General features: G+C 44.0%; 1 protein-coding gene across 5 annotated transcripts in view; it reads left to right on the top strand.

Moving 5' to 3' along the window:
* FGD1 (FYVE, RhoGEF and PH domain containing 1) overlaps positions 1-16401 on the top strand; it is a 268404-nt gene that overhangs the window by 202405 nt on the left and 49598 nt on the right. For all 5 annotated transcript variants that reach the window (XM_068248308.1, XM_068248310.1, XM_068248309.1 and 2 more), the window contains one exon: positions 12853-13044. In XM_068248308.1, the coding sequence (XP_068104409.1) occupies positions 12853-13044 (192 nt within the window). The remainder of the gene's footprint in view (positions 1-12852; positions 13045-16401) is intronic.

Below are 16401 nucleotides of genomic sequence, written 5' to 3'. Positions count from 1 at the left end.
ATTGCTCATGCAAATAAGCATTTGCTTTCGCATGCCTAAATATGCAGGGTCAAAACCAAAAACCGCAAAACAATCGCCCTGCGGGAATTAGTTCATGCTATACAGCACTATCCAGGGGCGCCACGAGGAGGCTTCCCATTGCCCCCTTTTTATACAACCGGGGGGCCGCGGGGGTCCCAGGCACTCTCACCGCCTGGAACCCACACAGCGGCACCCCGGAGGCAGAGGCTGGGGGGTGCAGGCGATCTCCCCAGCGTGGCCAGCGCCGGGAAGAGCCGCCCGCACACACCTCCCAAGATTAAAAACAGGCACTTACCTCAACGTCCATTGCGTTCTGCTGTATGCGGATAACCTGGGCGCGACACATAAGGGGCGGACAGGCGCAAATAGCCTGCTCCAGGGCTCTCACCTCCTAAAACAAGCCACTCACTACCTGCCCTCAGAAAAAAGAAATGCAATGCTAACTACAATCAGAGAAAGAACATGTGTGCATCAACCAAGTGAACCTGACAAATCTGGCTTTGCAAATTTGGCCTATTGGCTAATCACGAGACATTGCTCATGCAAATAAGCATTTGCTTTCGCATGCCTAAATATGCAGGGTCAAAACCAAAAACCGCAAAACAATCGCCCTGCGGGAATTAGTTCATGCTATACAGCACTATCCAGGGGCGCCACGAGGAGGCTTCCCATTGATTAGGTATGTATTTGCTGAGTGAAAACGGATCCGATCAATCATTGATCAGATCCAGTTTCATATGTGATGCGGGCCACGGACTGAGCCATCCGGATCCGGTGAAGCGGAAACCAGATCCGTTTGCCGGGTCCTTTTGGCTCATTTAGCAGATGTGAACCGGGCTGGGTAGGTTGCACTATCTGTGCACTGCAGTTTTACTGTAGGACAGTGAATCGACCCCTTAGTACTCAATCTGTGTTTTGATGCTACAATATTAACACGTCTTAAAGGGACACTTAAGTCAAACAAAAAAAAATGAGTTTTACTCACCTGGGGCTTCCAATAGCCCACTGCAGCTGTCCGGTGCCCTCGCCGTCTCCCTCCGATCCTCCTGGCTCCGCCGGCAGCCACTTCCTGTTTCAGTGACAGGAGCTGACAGGCTGGGGACACGAGTGATTCTTCGCGTTCCTGGCCACAATAGCGCCATCTATGCTGCTATAGCATATATCATATACCATATAGCAGCATAGAGGGTACTAATGTGTCTGGGAACACGAAGAATCACTCGCGTCCCCAGCCTGTCAGCTCCTGTCACCGAAACCGGAAGTGGCTGCCGGCGGGGCCAGGAGGATCGGAGGGAGACAGCGAGGGCACCGGACAGCTGCAGGGGACTATTGGAAGCCCTAGGTGAGTAAAACTCTTTTTTTTTTTTTTTTTTTTTTTTTTTTTTGACTTAAGTGTCCCTTTAAATCATCTAACTTATGCAGCAGTTTTATTATCTGCTCATTTCAAGTGAGCTTCAGATATGAGGCCTCAATGTATCAACTGCAAACACTTTCCCACTGCACTGATTATCTGTACGGCATATAGTCATCCCTGTATGAGTATCTATATATCTAGAATGACAGGACTCCCCTTCCATACCTACCCAATGGCAGGAGAGGCCTGAATGTGACTATAGGTGGCAGGATGTGAGTGCACAGACATGGCTCAGCAGGCTATCAGTAGGGTGGCAGTGTGTGTGTTTCTATTCCAGCTTCTCCTGCCCTGGCTTAACACATCATCCTCATCTCTAGTCCCTGCACCCCCCTCCCCAACATCCCGCTTTGTCACTTTGAACTTATCAAACATACATGTGAGTAACAGCAGCCCTTTCAGCACTCCCTCCTCCACCTCTTGTCGGAGAACATCTGCAGGGACAACAGACTGTAGGAGACACCAGGTGTGCAGCAAGCGGGCAGGTACAAGCCTTGTCTTTGTGGGGGATGGTGTGATCCAGAAGCTTATGTAAGGTTTCCACTACATCGCCAGCGCTATATAGCCTGTGAGTCTGCATGTTTCGTACTTTGTTGTACAATGAACTTGAGAGTGCATGCTTCTATCATTGTTTCTGTTTGATACAGTAGTGATTTGTGGATCTCAGCATTTGGAAAGCGATAACCTTTGGACGTTTCTTCCTTTGTCTGACAAGCTCGTCCACTCTTTACTGCACACAGGGCAACCTCTTTGTTACAGAACTACACTCAGTTTCCTAAGCTGAAACTCAATCCAGTGAGAAGTTTTGACCTGCTGGATAACATCTCCAATTGACTCTCAGACATGTTTTTTGCAGGCCCATATAGAAAGCGGCCACAAATCAGCGACAAAATCTAGTTCTGCAGGTAAATCACAAGCTTGCATGTGAACATGTTTTTAATGTGCAAAAGCCAGAGTGCAAACAATATCTGCATGACCAAGGTGCAGAACTTGAACCCGTGGAATGGAGAGTTAGTTGTTAAAACTCAGGATAGATTTTTCACTGGAACTCTCTTCATCCTTCACAGCCATTAAAATGCCACTGTTTTTTCTCCACCTGATGTTCTATAGAGGGCTTAGGCTGCTATTTGAATGGTTCCTGGCCTTTTACTTGACTCCCCCAAGACTTGGGTCTACAGGTTGTATCCAGGCATGCAGACTTCATCACTGACAGTAGCATTGTTAGAGCAGGTAATACTTTCTAATGACAGATACCTCCTTCTCACAGAACAGGAAGTATGACATTTGCCTGTCCTTGAACTTGATAGGACCAACTGAATTGCAGGAACCTTCTACTTTTATCACTTTGTTGCTCACCTTTACTCGCATATATGTTATATATTATCTGCACATCAACCTGACCAGTGCGTTCTGCAATCCATTGCCTTTGCCCTTAAGCCTCATCTACACGCATAGATGAGTCTGCGATCCGGCGGCTAATCGAGCCGCCGGATCGCAGACTCATCTATCGCCTCTTCCGCGTGCCCGCCGCCGCTTATCTTCCGCTCGATTCCCTGCCATTGTCCCCTCGCGGGGAGCGAGCAGGGAATCGGCGGAAGCAAGATCCGTCCTGTTGGATCTTATCAATCGAACCGCATCAGCGGCTCGATTGATAAGGAGCATCGCGTTTAAAGCAAACCTGAGGCGGAACTAATGGAAAAAAATCATACTTACCTGTGAAGAGGGAAGCCTCTGGATCCTTTGTTGCCTGCTCACTGAGGCACTTGAGTCTGTGTCTGGCCAGAAGGCACTTTTTGTGGTTACTGTTGACCTGATGAAGCTGGAAATGCCTGTGAAATGCATTGTCTGACCCTACTTTGAGCAGTACACTTTTGAATCTCAGTTGAGTTTTATTGGCTGTGTTTGGCTGCTGTGAAACCCACACTAGAGATAAGCCAATTATACCTTTTCTTTTTAAACTGTTAATTGTTTTATACTTTTGGTGTACCTCCATCTACCAATGGTTACTTATTACACCTCTTTTGTGGGGTTGTATTTGTAGCAAAGCTCTTGTTCTCAGAACCTTACCTAAATACCAGGAGTAGGACCTTCGAGGGGCCTCGCAAGTTTGAACGGGGTTGGGAATTCCTCCAGAAGCCTTATTGGGGGTTCCAGTTGTTTTGAAATCTGAAATTTGTGAGTGACTCTCTTCTCATTATTTTTCCTGGTGTTTTAATATATTGCACTACCGACTCCTGGTATTCCGTCTCCCTTGTGTCTTCTCGGTCCATGGATTGCCTTAGCCCACCCCTCTCCAGGTCTTTAGATTAGACTTGATGTGCAGATCTCAGCTGTAATGATTTTTGCGGAGGTGTTCAGAGGAAAGGAATCATCTCAGCACAGCAGAGAGCAGGCACAATACTGCTGCACATTATGTAGAAACAGCTGGGAATGTTTGTAAACAATGAGCAGCTTGTGGGTTTTCAGATCTCTTCAGGGGGCAAAATCAGTAATCGATCATATGCATGATTGATTCAGCATATTTAAAAGTATATTTATCGTTTAAGGAGTTTTTGTGGAAGTGCAGCTTCCGGATATTGCCCCCAAGGCTGCAGGCAAATAGCAGATGAAAGTCTTCCAATCCATTTACCATCTGCTGTCTGTGAAGCTTCTGCTGAGGGCTGTGCTAGTGGTGCTCAAGAGAAAAAGGGGAAGGCTGCTTTTCATATATGCTTGCTTTGTTTCTCAAGATATGATTCTTTGCTTTTACTGCCTCTCTGCCTTCTCGTTTATACATGCCGGTAGTAGGTGCAGCTGAAATGACCAAAGATCTGCCCACTCACCGTCTACTCTGGCAGGAAGTGGGTAAATCTCAGCAAAAAAGACATCTACAAATAAAACTCTTTTTTTTTTTTTTTTTTTTATCCAACCTATTATTACTGTTCCTCATTTCCTGTCTCCAGGACCACCAGGGTTGCTGCTATTTCCACAGAGGTCAGAGGAAAAGGAGGTGAAGGAGAGTTAGCCAATGAGAACACAGACAACAGTAAATCCCAAAAGGGGTTTGAACCCCTTTCCTCACTACATAGGTGTAGCTTGGCCACCTGCCTGTAAAGCATTCATTCCTAAAGTGTCACTGTAGTTCAGTGGCTTAGCCAGAGATCATGGGACCCCATAGCAAAACTTTCAAGGGCCCTCAGATGTAGGCACTCTTAAGCAATACCACTTGACCCTACCTTATGGATAGGACTTAATTGGACAATTTACATTCTCATGCAATCAACACTGCACATAGTTCATGAGCACTTAGACAAAGTAAGGAGAAACATAAGAAAGTTAAAGGTGAATACATTAAAGTGGATCCGAGATGAACTTTTACTCCTTGCATAATTGTGTTCCTTTCCTATTGTTTATAGGGCATTCCTCAAGCCAAATACTTTTTTGTTTTTGTTTTAATACTCTAATACCATAAACTAAAGAAGCCACTCCCACAGGTTTTCAGAGAGCCAAGGCACTTTCAGACAGTAGCAAGGGCTCATGAGAGCTCAGTCTGGGCAGGAGGAGGGAGAGGTATTACTAGCCAGAGATTTCAGAGGCAGAAGGGAGGAGGAGGGGGGATTAAGTTTTTTTTGCTCAAGATGCAGATAAGCCTGCCTCTGTGTAATGTTAACAAACAACATGGCTGCTGTCATTGTATCACAAGAATAATCAATAGTACTCTATTTAAGCTGTTTGCAGCTAGATTTGCTGTGTAAACTAAAAATCTAGCTGCAAATCTAAACTTTAGGTAACACAGACAAGTTACTTGTTATAGTTCGTTTTTCATCTCGGATCTGCTTTAAAGAGAACCCGAGGTGGGATTTAATTATGTTAGTGGGGCACAGAGGCTGGTTGTGCACACTAACACCAGCCTCTGTTGCCCCATGGTGTGCCTCCAGGACCCCCCTGCGCGCTGCTATACCCTCCGCAGTGCTAGCGACACACAGCGTGTCGCCAGCACAATGTTTACCTATGCGGTGTCAGTCAGCGCCGCTCCCCCGCCTCCTCTGTATCGGCGCTACCCGCCCGCGTCCCTTCCCTCAAATCAGCGGGAGGGAAGGGACGTGGGCGGGTAGCGCCGATACAGAGGAGGCGGGGGAGCGGCGCTGACAGACAGGCAGAGGTAAACATTGTGCTGGCGACACGCTGTTTGTCGCTAAAACTGCGGGGGGTATAGCAGCGCGCAGGGGGGTCCTGGAGGCACACCATGGGGCAACAGACGCTGGTGTTAGTGTGCACAACCAGCCTCTGTGCCCCACTAACATAATTAAATCCCACCTCGGGTTCTCTTTAAGTACCCACTGGGCCCCCTCTGCTCCAGGGCCCCATGGCAGCTGCTATGGCTATTGCTATGCCCCTGCTTAGTAGAAGCTAAGTAGATCATTTTTGTTTGCTGTGTTGGCTGATCGGTGCTGTTTTTTAATCTGGGATTTCTGCTTTTTTTCCCCCTCCCATTCCCGCAATACCCTTACTAGGTTTTGCGTCACTTTCTTGATTTTTAAGAAAAACTTTTCCTGTATTAAATCCCTAGCCATGCCATTCCTTCCCTCTTCCTGACCCATAACCCTCACCTCCCGCAATAGTAACTTCCCCTTTCCTGATGTCTTAAAGGGAACCCGAAGTAAGAGGGCTGCCATATTTATTTCCTTTTAAACAATACCAGATGCCTGGCAGTCCTCCTGATCCTGTGCCTCTAATTTTAGCCATTTACCCTGAACAAGCATATGCAGATCAGGTACTCTGACTCTGATTTTACTGGGTTAGCTATATGCTTGTTCCAGGGTTTTTACTCCAACCCCACTTATGCCAGAAGATCAACAGGGCTGCCAGGCAACTGGCATTGTTTACAAGGAAAGGCAGCCTCCATATCCCTCTCACCTCAGGTTCCCTTTAACTATAATCCCCCCTTTTAAAATAACACCAAACCCTTTCGGCAGGGAGCACGCTTATTTGAATTATGCATGTTTTGCCACGGATGTGAAAATGCGTACTGCTGCACTGGCCATTGTAGTAAATGGCCCACTCATTGATCGCACATTCTTCATCTGTATTCAAGTATGCTACCTGCCTACCTCCACCCTATCCGTATCTCACCTAATGTCAGCTGATATTGATGGTTTGGCTTCGATGCTCTGCACTCAGTTCTCCACCCTTTAACTGATACATTTCTTGGCTGCCCAATCCGCATCCACATTGATCAGACCAGTGGTGATCCTGAGCACCTTTGCCTAACCTACAGTGCCAGATTCATTTTTGCTATCTATAATGATTTCTTGAGCCATGGTTGTTGGGCTGTAACTCTACATAGATAGCATGTCGCTTCTGTACAGGATGAGCTGGCAGTGGTGGAAGATATGATTCATTCTCTCTGAAGATCACACCTCAGCGACAATCCGCAATACACAGCCTCACAGTTTACTGATATATTCCACACATTCTATCCTGGTTTTGACACTTGAGCTGCTTGTCTGCTGCCACCCTCATGCTGCATCTCAGATTTATAATAATAATATCTGATTTCCCATAAAGGCTTTGTTTTGCAGAGCTGCTGACTGGCCAGGTGATTCTGGGGTTAATCTGTGCCCGTCTGACCTGCAGGTACATGTTTTGGGAGGAGATACAGACACATAAAAATAGAAAGAACAGGTATCAGCACACATACCGCAGATACCAGGAAAACATTCTGAACTGTGCTAAGCCTGTCTGAACAACAAAGATCTGTTTGTATGCAAGAAGAATTGCTCATCTGACTGCAGCCTTATTGGCTTAAGCTCAAGAGCTATGTGACCCTTCAAACTGTTGTTAATATACTGTATATTGTATTTCTCTGAAGTTATGTACTTACCTCGAGCAGGGAGATGGATCCAGCAACATCTCCCTAAAGGTGGCCACACGCCATACAATTTTTTAAATATCTGTTCAATTTAAGAATTGCAATCAATTTTTCTGACTGATTGGTCATATTTTTGAAATGTTACAATGTACCACACACCTGTGTTCCCCAATTATGATAAAAATGATTGGAAACTCTGACAAAATTGCATGGGTGTGTATATTAATAAATTGAAAATCTAACACACACCATACAATCTTAAGAAAGATTGAAGAAAAATATCTGGCATTCCGGATTGATAAAAATCGAAGAAAACGGGAAATCCGATCGGATTTTTCAGTTGAATGAAAAAAAGCTTTCGATTTTTTTCGGGAGATCCGATCGTTTTTATCGAATAGCCGTAAAATCTGATCATTTTGTTGTATCGTGTGTGGCCACCTTAACGATGAACATTCCCCCATCCATATTCTGACCAACAGGTTGTCACGCATCATTGCACGACATGTGCGAATGAGACTCCAAGCAATCATGGTACTTTGCGCATGAGTCGTTGTGGGATCATAAAGATCCGCCCCGGCGGTCGTTATCACCGCAAAATTGAGTAAACAACTGCTCGCTTTTTTTTACCAGCTCAGTTAAGGTTCCCTTTAAAGCGGAATGAAACCCAGCATTTCTTCTTTGCTCTAAAAGATTATTTACAGCATATTATATACAACCAGCATTTTTTTTTTTACTAGAACAGCATTCAACTAGTTAAACACAGGACTTCCAAGCTCCCTGCAGGGAAAGCTGGACTCATCCTAACTGGAGATAACATTATCTTGTGTTTACTTAATTGTATCAAATGAGGAATGTAAACACTTCTCTGACTGCGCAGACTCTCCTGAACACAGACAGACACTCAGAAAGCATTTTTGCGTACTTTACAAGATGAATAAACCAGGAACTTGTAATTTCTAAATGAATAATAATACTTATGCACAAAAGCAAATATGATAACTGTATGGGATATAAAAAGTAGGAAAACATGGTTTTTATTGAATATTATGTCAGAATTTTATACCGCTTTAATTGCTGCTGTTAACATTTAAAAAGTGCCTCATAAAATAGGCTTTATGTTGCTGGTGCCAACTATTTCTAGTGAATAGTATCCATGGTTACCATACCGTCTGCAGATAGACACTTCTCATTCAGTATGGCACAGAGTCCATAGCTGCTCCCCCAGAGCTGTTATGCTGCAATTATGACCATTCTGTTGGTCAGGCAGCTTCCGATGTCTGGCTAGTGTATGTAGCCTGTAGACAGCGTTAGTAGCATCTCTGTACACAGTTGCTGAATATGCCTTCAGTAGAGTGAACCAAGCATGACGGCGGAGAGTACGTCTGCCGACCATCACAAAAGGAGGTTACTATATATAACTACCATGGTTATTTGTTGTGCCAAGTATGCAGTATTTTTACAGTGAGGAATCTCAGACTGCAGGCGAAAAAGGATGCTTGTTTTGCTACAAACTCTATTTTGGATGTATTTGCTTATTTTAGAAGTTTTGTTATGGAAATAGCTTGTATCACATCTTTGCAAATAATCATTTAAAGAGAACCTGTCATGATTAGGCTTGCATAAGGCTTAGGGTGCCCACACACTATTTGATTTTGCAGGTGGATCGACCTTTTGATCAGATTTTTTTTTCTTCAGATCGCAGGAGAACCGGTACCACAACATGGCTACCTGATCAATCCTTCAATCGATTTCCAGCTGAAATCAATCGAAAAGGATTGATCAGGAATGCTGGAAAACCTTGGTGGCAGGGGCCTGATCGGGTGCGCGCCATTAGGAGTTCGATATTGCAACAGCAGATCCCCGTCCGTTGCCACAAGTTTATATGTGCTCCCCCATGCCCATGTGCAGTGTTGAAGGTGAATCTGTCCACTGGAGTGAAGCCTTGCCTCCTCCGGTGTGCGGCGTCACCGCTACCGCCTTAACCACAAGACTCCAGGGCATGTAGTGAGGTCACTACGTGCACCTGATGTCACATGGTACAGGTGCTCTCTATGTGTTGGACTCTGGAGGAGGCCAGGACAGGTGAGCCTTAAACACGGGCACAGGAAGGGGGGAGCGCACATATACTCTTGAGGGGGCACATCAGGACGATTTCCAATCGATTTCATGCTGAAATGTATTGGAAATCATTGTGCAGTGTGTGGGCAATAAATCCCTTTCCGACCACATTTGATTAGAGAGGGATCTATCTAACGGTCGATCTGGTGTCAATTGATCACCTTTATGTCCATCTTTAGAATATCAGTTGTTAAAGTAAATGCTGTATAATGGTGTAAGGATTACTTTCAAATAAAAAATAACCCTCCTATTTGGAGCGTGGTTTTCAGTATTCTAATGACATCATCGTTCTAGTCCACTGCACCATCCTAACAGAAAGACAATTGGGAAAGCACTTCCTGTGCTGTGGCTATTCCCAGCTGGACACAACACTACACATCCCATTATCCCCAGCAGTGACAACACTGAATCCTGCTGGCTGGTGACAGTTTGTATTTCTGCTGGCCATTGCGTGACAATGAAAGGAATACAGGAAGTACAGGCGTACAGTTTTTTGTTTATTTTTACTACTTCTGCAGGAACATAAGAGATGACAGACTAGTAAAGGTTTAACAACTTATCTGTACTCCTATATAGTTACAATATATATGATTGCAATTTGTTAGGAGATCCTTTGATAAGGTACTCACAGACAAGTAACAGGAACTAAGATATTTGCTTTACACGCTATATGGTACAGCCAGTCAAATGTATGGATGCTTAGGTGATATGTGACGTGATGAGATAGACGTGTATGTACAGTGCCAAGCATATTAATAACTAGAAGTGGTGATAGCGGAGAAGGAAAGCTAGTACCTTAAGTTCACCTAATCACCAATGTAGGGATTGGCCTGGCCTTCTCAAGCCTACTCCAATGTGATGCTTTTTTTGTGTTCTACTGAATGGAATAAAGTGTAACCCTAACTATCACCAGGTCTGTGTTTCTGTTCCGTTCTCCTCCACAATATTAAAGGACAACTGAAGTAAGAGGCATATGGAGGCTGCCATATTTATTTGCTTTTTAAAACAATACCAGTTTCCTGGCAGCCCTGCTTATCACTTTGGCTGCAGCAGTGTCTTAATAACACCAGAATCAAGCATGCAGCTAATCTTGTCAGATCTGACAATAATGTCAGAAACGCCTAATCTGCTGCATGCTTGTTCAGAGGCTAATGCTGGGAATACACAATAAGATTTTTTAGTCGATTTACTGTCCGATCTTATTTTCGATCGATTTTATGATCGATTTTCTTATCCTTTTTTATCAATTTCCATTCACTTCTATTAGAAATCGATCAGAAAAACGGTCGAAAATCAGATCAGACATGTCGGAAATTATCTATCGAACCATGTATCTGTCAAAAAAATGTTTGGTGTATTCCCAGCATAAGGCTAAAGTATTAGAGGCAGAGGATCAGCAAGGCTGCCAAGCCACTGTTATTGTTTAAAAGGAAATAAATATAGTAGCCTCCATATCCCTCTAGCTTCAGTTGCCCTGTAATAATTAGGCTTTGTTCCTTTTTTCTGCCTGAAAGAGTTAAACATTCAGGCATGCAAGTGACAGTTCCTCTCCAGACTATAGTCATGGCTGTATTTAAGGGGCAAGGCCACTAAGGCCATGGCCTAGGGCACCAGGGAAGCAAGTGGCAGGCTGTGGGCAGCAGGGTGGCAATAGCAGTTAGCCTGCCGAACATTCATCCTGCTACACAGAGTTTGCACATAGAGTTGGGTTACTACCAACAGCCAAATTTAGGACTTGGAGAATGAAGGCGCAGTGAACTGGCACTTCCAGTGATCTCTGAGCTGGTTGTCACACACCGAATGTGCCGTTTGCCAAGGAGCTTACAATCTAATCCCTGCCATCATGTCACTAGCTGTCCTCAGAGGAGTTTATAATGTAATCGCTGTCATCACTTCCCTAAAGGCTGCCATACACTGGTCCATTGCCTCCAGATCGACCAACAGATAGATCCCTCTCTGATCGAATCTGATCAGAGAGGGATCTAATGGCTGCCCATACACTGCACACAGATTTTGAAAATTTCAGCATGAAACCTGTGGGACTGCCGCTGCCGCCTGCCTCGCCACCCCTGCTCCCCCGGCGCGGGTCCCCAGGTCCATGCTTTCCCTTCTTCCAGCGTCGTCCTCCATCTTCACTTCACTTTCTGTCCTGTCCAGTGACAAGCGGAAGTTCAAACAGTAGAGCGCCCTCTACTGTCTAAACTTTCTCCCTCTCACAGGACGGAACAGAAAGTGAAGAGAAGACGGCGGAAGAAGTGAGAGACTGCGGGGACCCGGAGACTCGCGCCGGCGGACAGGGGATGTACTACTGTGTTGGTCATCGCCGTATAGAACACAGCCATCAATGGCCAACATTTGCATTAACGATTTCACCGCAGATTCGATCACAGTGGTAGAATCTGCTGTATCTCGACGGGAAATCGTTTTAGTGTGTGTGGGCATCTTAGCTGTCCTCAAAAGAGTCTACAACCTAATCTCTGCCATGTCGGTCAAATCCGGCCCTTACTATAGTGTAACCCTCACTAATAAGAAATTACAGCCATAAAGCTCTTGTCTGAAAGAGAACAGCTTCTGAGTGCAGGGGTTAGATAGAAAGGTCAATAGTTTGTAGATTTTCACTCTTAAACTCTTGTAAGACGGTGTCAGGGCCCATTCACACTTGTAATCGCAAAACACTAGGGATTAGCGCTAGCGTTTTGCACAGCGATTTTTACGCGATAAACTTGTATGTTTCATTGTACTTTCTTACGATTTGTTGAGCCCTCGCGATTAGTGTTTCCCAACACTGTAGTCACGATAGCTCAAAAATCACAAGACATCGCTGCATGTAGCACATTTGCGTTGGAAGCAAATCGTGAATCGCTGGCGATTGCCGCAGTGAGATCACTGCCATATACTTTTTAATTGCACTAGCGCTTTAAAAAACAATATTGATCGTTGACAATTAGCGGTAAACGCCCTCTAATCTCTCAAGTGTGAATGGGCCCTCATTGAACAGAGACAATAAAACATTGAATCTACTTTTTACGTTTTTAAGCATGAAATAAAGCTGTAAAATATCTTTTAAAAAGTCAATTTATAGGAGTAGGAGAATAGATACAATTGTTAATCTCATCCGTTTATTTTCACCCAGGGATCACTTTAAGGCCTTTTTTTTTTTTTTTCATTTTACCAACAGCGTTTGCCTTTTATACTCCCTGTAGACTTGCTGTTCTTGTTTAACATGGTGCAAAAATAAATGATTTAGTGCTGCAACCTATAGTAATGTCTGTTGAAGTAGAGTGAACAGGACTAACAAAATGATTTGTGATTGGCGCCTGTGGGTTATCTCTGTTCTTTGGCCCAGTTTATTAAATCATCCCATATGGCTGAGTCTCTCCACGTCTTTTCTGCTCTGAATCACTCCTCCATGTCATGATTCTGGTTGCTTACCACATCCTTCTCTTTCCAGGGCCCCAGCCCAAGCCTCAAGTGCTTGTTAAAAGCCTCTCCTTGGAGCCAGCTCATATCCCGGTACACCCAGAGAAACCCCAGCGACTTCGATCCGAGCCTGGAAACTCCTCTGACTGCAATGGGTCTGCCCCAGATCCCTGCCACCCCAAGCCAGCCCCTCCCAGGCGGCCAGCACTCGCCAAACCTGAAGGTGAGTCTCCATCATCATTCACATAGTGTCTGTATGTCTATAGTATCCATTTTTCTGATCACAGTCATGCCGGGAGAGCAGCTGCTGTAAAGCCTTTGTGCTTGGGGAATAGGATTACATTTTTATTTACATTTTTATTCCCAATACTTTAACCATTGCTGTCATTCCCCTTTATTTAAACTGACACTGAAGCGAGAAAAAAAAACTTATCATACAGCAAAGTCTGATTTATCCAGAATTCAGGCAACCGGAAGTCTCAACTAACCGGCATGTCTGAGGGAAAACGAAGACCTCTGTTGGGGGGCTTCCTGTGGGTTCTAGCAGGCAGGATAATACTTAACGAGGCTCCAAGCCTTTTCAGTGCTGTTGAGTAGATTTTTAGTCTGAAGGTTCACTTTAATGTTCTATTCATTATCCGTACTACACATACAAATTCTTACGTCCCCCCTGAAATACTTACGGAGGCTGCAGCGATGCCTGACAGTCTCCCTCTATCTCCCCGCGGGCTCCTAGCGGCTTCCGGCATCTGTGTATGGAAGTCAGAGTGTCACATGACCCGATGCAGCTGACACTCCAGCTTCCATCCACTGGGAAAGCCGCTCCGAGACCGCGGGGAGATAGAGGAAGACTGTCAGGCATCGCTGGAGCCTCCGTAAGTATTTCAGGGGGGACGTTTGTGCTGTTTTGGCCAGTTGCTCAAGCAACCGGCAAGCACATGTATCCGGCATCAGGTAATCCCCGCCAGTGACGGATACCGGGAACTTTGCTGTATAATGCATTGTATGTGTAGTATGGATAATGAATAGAACATTAAAGTGAACCTCCAGACTAAAAATCTACTCAACAGCACTGAAAAGGCTTGGAGTTTCTTTAACAGTTTCACAGCATCAGAACTTTGTTTTTTCTTATCCAAGCCTCATTTTTGGCTGCACAGAAACTAAGCTCTGCCCCCATCAAAGAAAACTGCCGGGGCATTTTTCCCCTGATACTGTGCAAAGCATGATGGGCTTTCTGATGATGTTGTTCTCGTTGCCTAGTGCACGCAGCTTGGAGGGGTGATCAGGACACAGGACAGTTGGAACTGTGTCTCATGCTCCCTGTCACCTCCTTTCAACCAACAAGTTGGCTGCCCTCATGAGATCACAAACATTTGCCTTTTCTTGTAAAACAGGGTGGGTCAGATTATATTACCTATCTACATTAATTAACATAACTAATGTAACTTAACCAGTTCACCCCCAAGAGTTTTACTCAGCAGTTGGCTGATGGTGTAATGGTTAAGGGCTCTGCCTCTGACACAGGAGACCAGGGTTCGAGTCTCGGCTCTGCCTGTTCAGTAAGCCCGCACTAATTCAGTAGGAGACCTTTGGCAAGTCTCCCTTACACTGCTACTGCCGATAGAGCGCGCCCTAGTGGCTGCTGCTCTGCTCTGGCGCTTTCAGTCCGCAACGAGAAAAGCGCAATATAAATGTTATTTGTCTTGTCTTGTCTACTCTAACGGACCAGAGCAATTTTCACTTGTCAGTGCTCCTCCCTTTTATTCCCTAATAACTTTAATACTACTTATCACAAGAAAATGATCTATACCTCGTTTTTTTCACCACCAATTAGGCTTTCTGTGGGTAGTACATTTTGCTAAGAATTTTTTTATTCTAAATGCATTTTAATGAGAAAAAAACCCATTATAGTTTTAAAATTAAACATTCTCCTGTGGATAAAACAAACACATTGTATTTGCCCAGTTGTCCAGATTATTAAACCATTTAAATTATGTCCCTATCACAATGTATGGCGACAGTATATTATTTTGAAATATAGGTGTTATTTTTCTGTTCTGTTTTTTTTTGTTCTGGCCATAATTACAAGCCCCAATGTAATAAATTAAAATTAATTTTCCCCCATAAAATATAGATTAAAAAAAGCTGAGTCCCTAAGGCAAGTATTTATTTATTTATTTTAAGCTGATTTTTTTTTTTACAAGTGTTTTCTTTTGGAGGGGGAGTGTTGGAAGTGGAATTTTATTACTCATGTGTATGTACTTGTAAATGTATGTATTTTGTACGTGTCATATACTGTTTGGCCACAAGATGGAGCTAGTGAACACTCGTTATAGTAAGTGTTCACTTTTTTTTTTTTTTTTTTTTACACTTTATTTAATTGTTACATTTCCTGTTTTTGTGAATGTGCGTAGCCGCTGTTCGCGGTCACGTCCATTCACTCCAGGCACTGCAATTGGGTAGAGGACCGTTCGGTCCTCTTCCCCAATCCCTCAGCACGGGATCCTGACGGAAACGGCGGCCGTAGCGGCGCGCACATGGTGGTAGCAGCGGCGGGAACGCGCGACTTATTAATACGTCATGTTGCCGTTAATAGGGTAAAGCATGACGTATTAATGCGTTAGGATGCCACTAAATGGTTAATGACAGTATGTTTGTTTAGGCTGGAGTTCCCCTTTAATAGCTAAAAAAAAGAGTCTCATGTTTTTATTTTTCGTTATATAACTTTTTTATAACATTGCATCATTCTCTAATATTTGCAGTTTACAAACTACACTCTGTATTTTAAACTATGAAACAGAGCAGAGCTAATGACCCTTTGAACTTCCTTGCAGTACAACATTATCTGAAGTTTTCTTTCACTGTATCTTTGATGTATATGTGCTTCAGAAAACAGAGCTGTCTTCACCCAAGTTGGGGGAGAACTTAGAGAAGGTCTTTTGCATAGATATCTTAAGTTTCTTTACTCTTCCTGTACTGGCTACAATATGAGACTCTTGTATGTGCTACTAATGTTCTAGCTGTACTACACATACAATTAATTATCTCATAATTTATTTTCACTTTGGATTCCCTTTAAAAAGGAGCTGTCAGCCATACTATCTCAGAGAAAGAACACATATATAAGTCGATAAATACTTGCTCTACTCACATAACATATAGCATATTGCACTGTCCACGTTTTGATTTTAGTGATTTTTTTTTTTTTACAGTAAAAAAGAGCATTTTTTTCTTAGCATTTCCCATTTTATCTGTGGCCATTTTGAAGCCAATCCTGATGTAATTTCCTCCCTTACTATCCTCTGCCTGATTTGCCCACCCTTCACTATAGAAAATGCATTGTCTCAGCATGAGAAATATTGGCCAATCAGAGAGGAACATGGATGTGGGAGGGGAAAACAGGAGGGAAAGGGGCTTTAGCCAGTCAGGCTGCATTAGTTAAGTCTGAGGGGAAGTAGAGAAGCAAAAAAGGGCAACCCAGCATGCCCTGAAACTTCCTTTTTGTGTACCAAATTTTGTGTGTACCAAATAAGAGTCAGGTAAACTGGGGAATGATCATTTATGAACAAGAAAAGTAATA

This window comes from Hyperolius riggenbachi, chromosome 8 (assembly GCF_040937935.1).
Source record: "Hyperolius riggenbachi isolate aHypRig1 chromosome 8, aHypRig1.pri, whole genome shotgun sequence".
NCBI classification, from domain to species: Eukaryota; Metazoa; Chordata; class Amphibia; order Anura; family Hyperoliidae; genus Hyperolius; species Hyperolius riggenbachi.
Note: the sequence above shows the minus strand (reverse complement) of the source record. Positions and strands in the feature narration are given on the sequence as shown.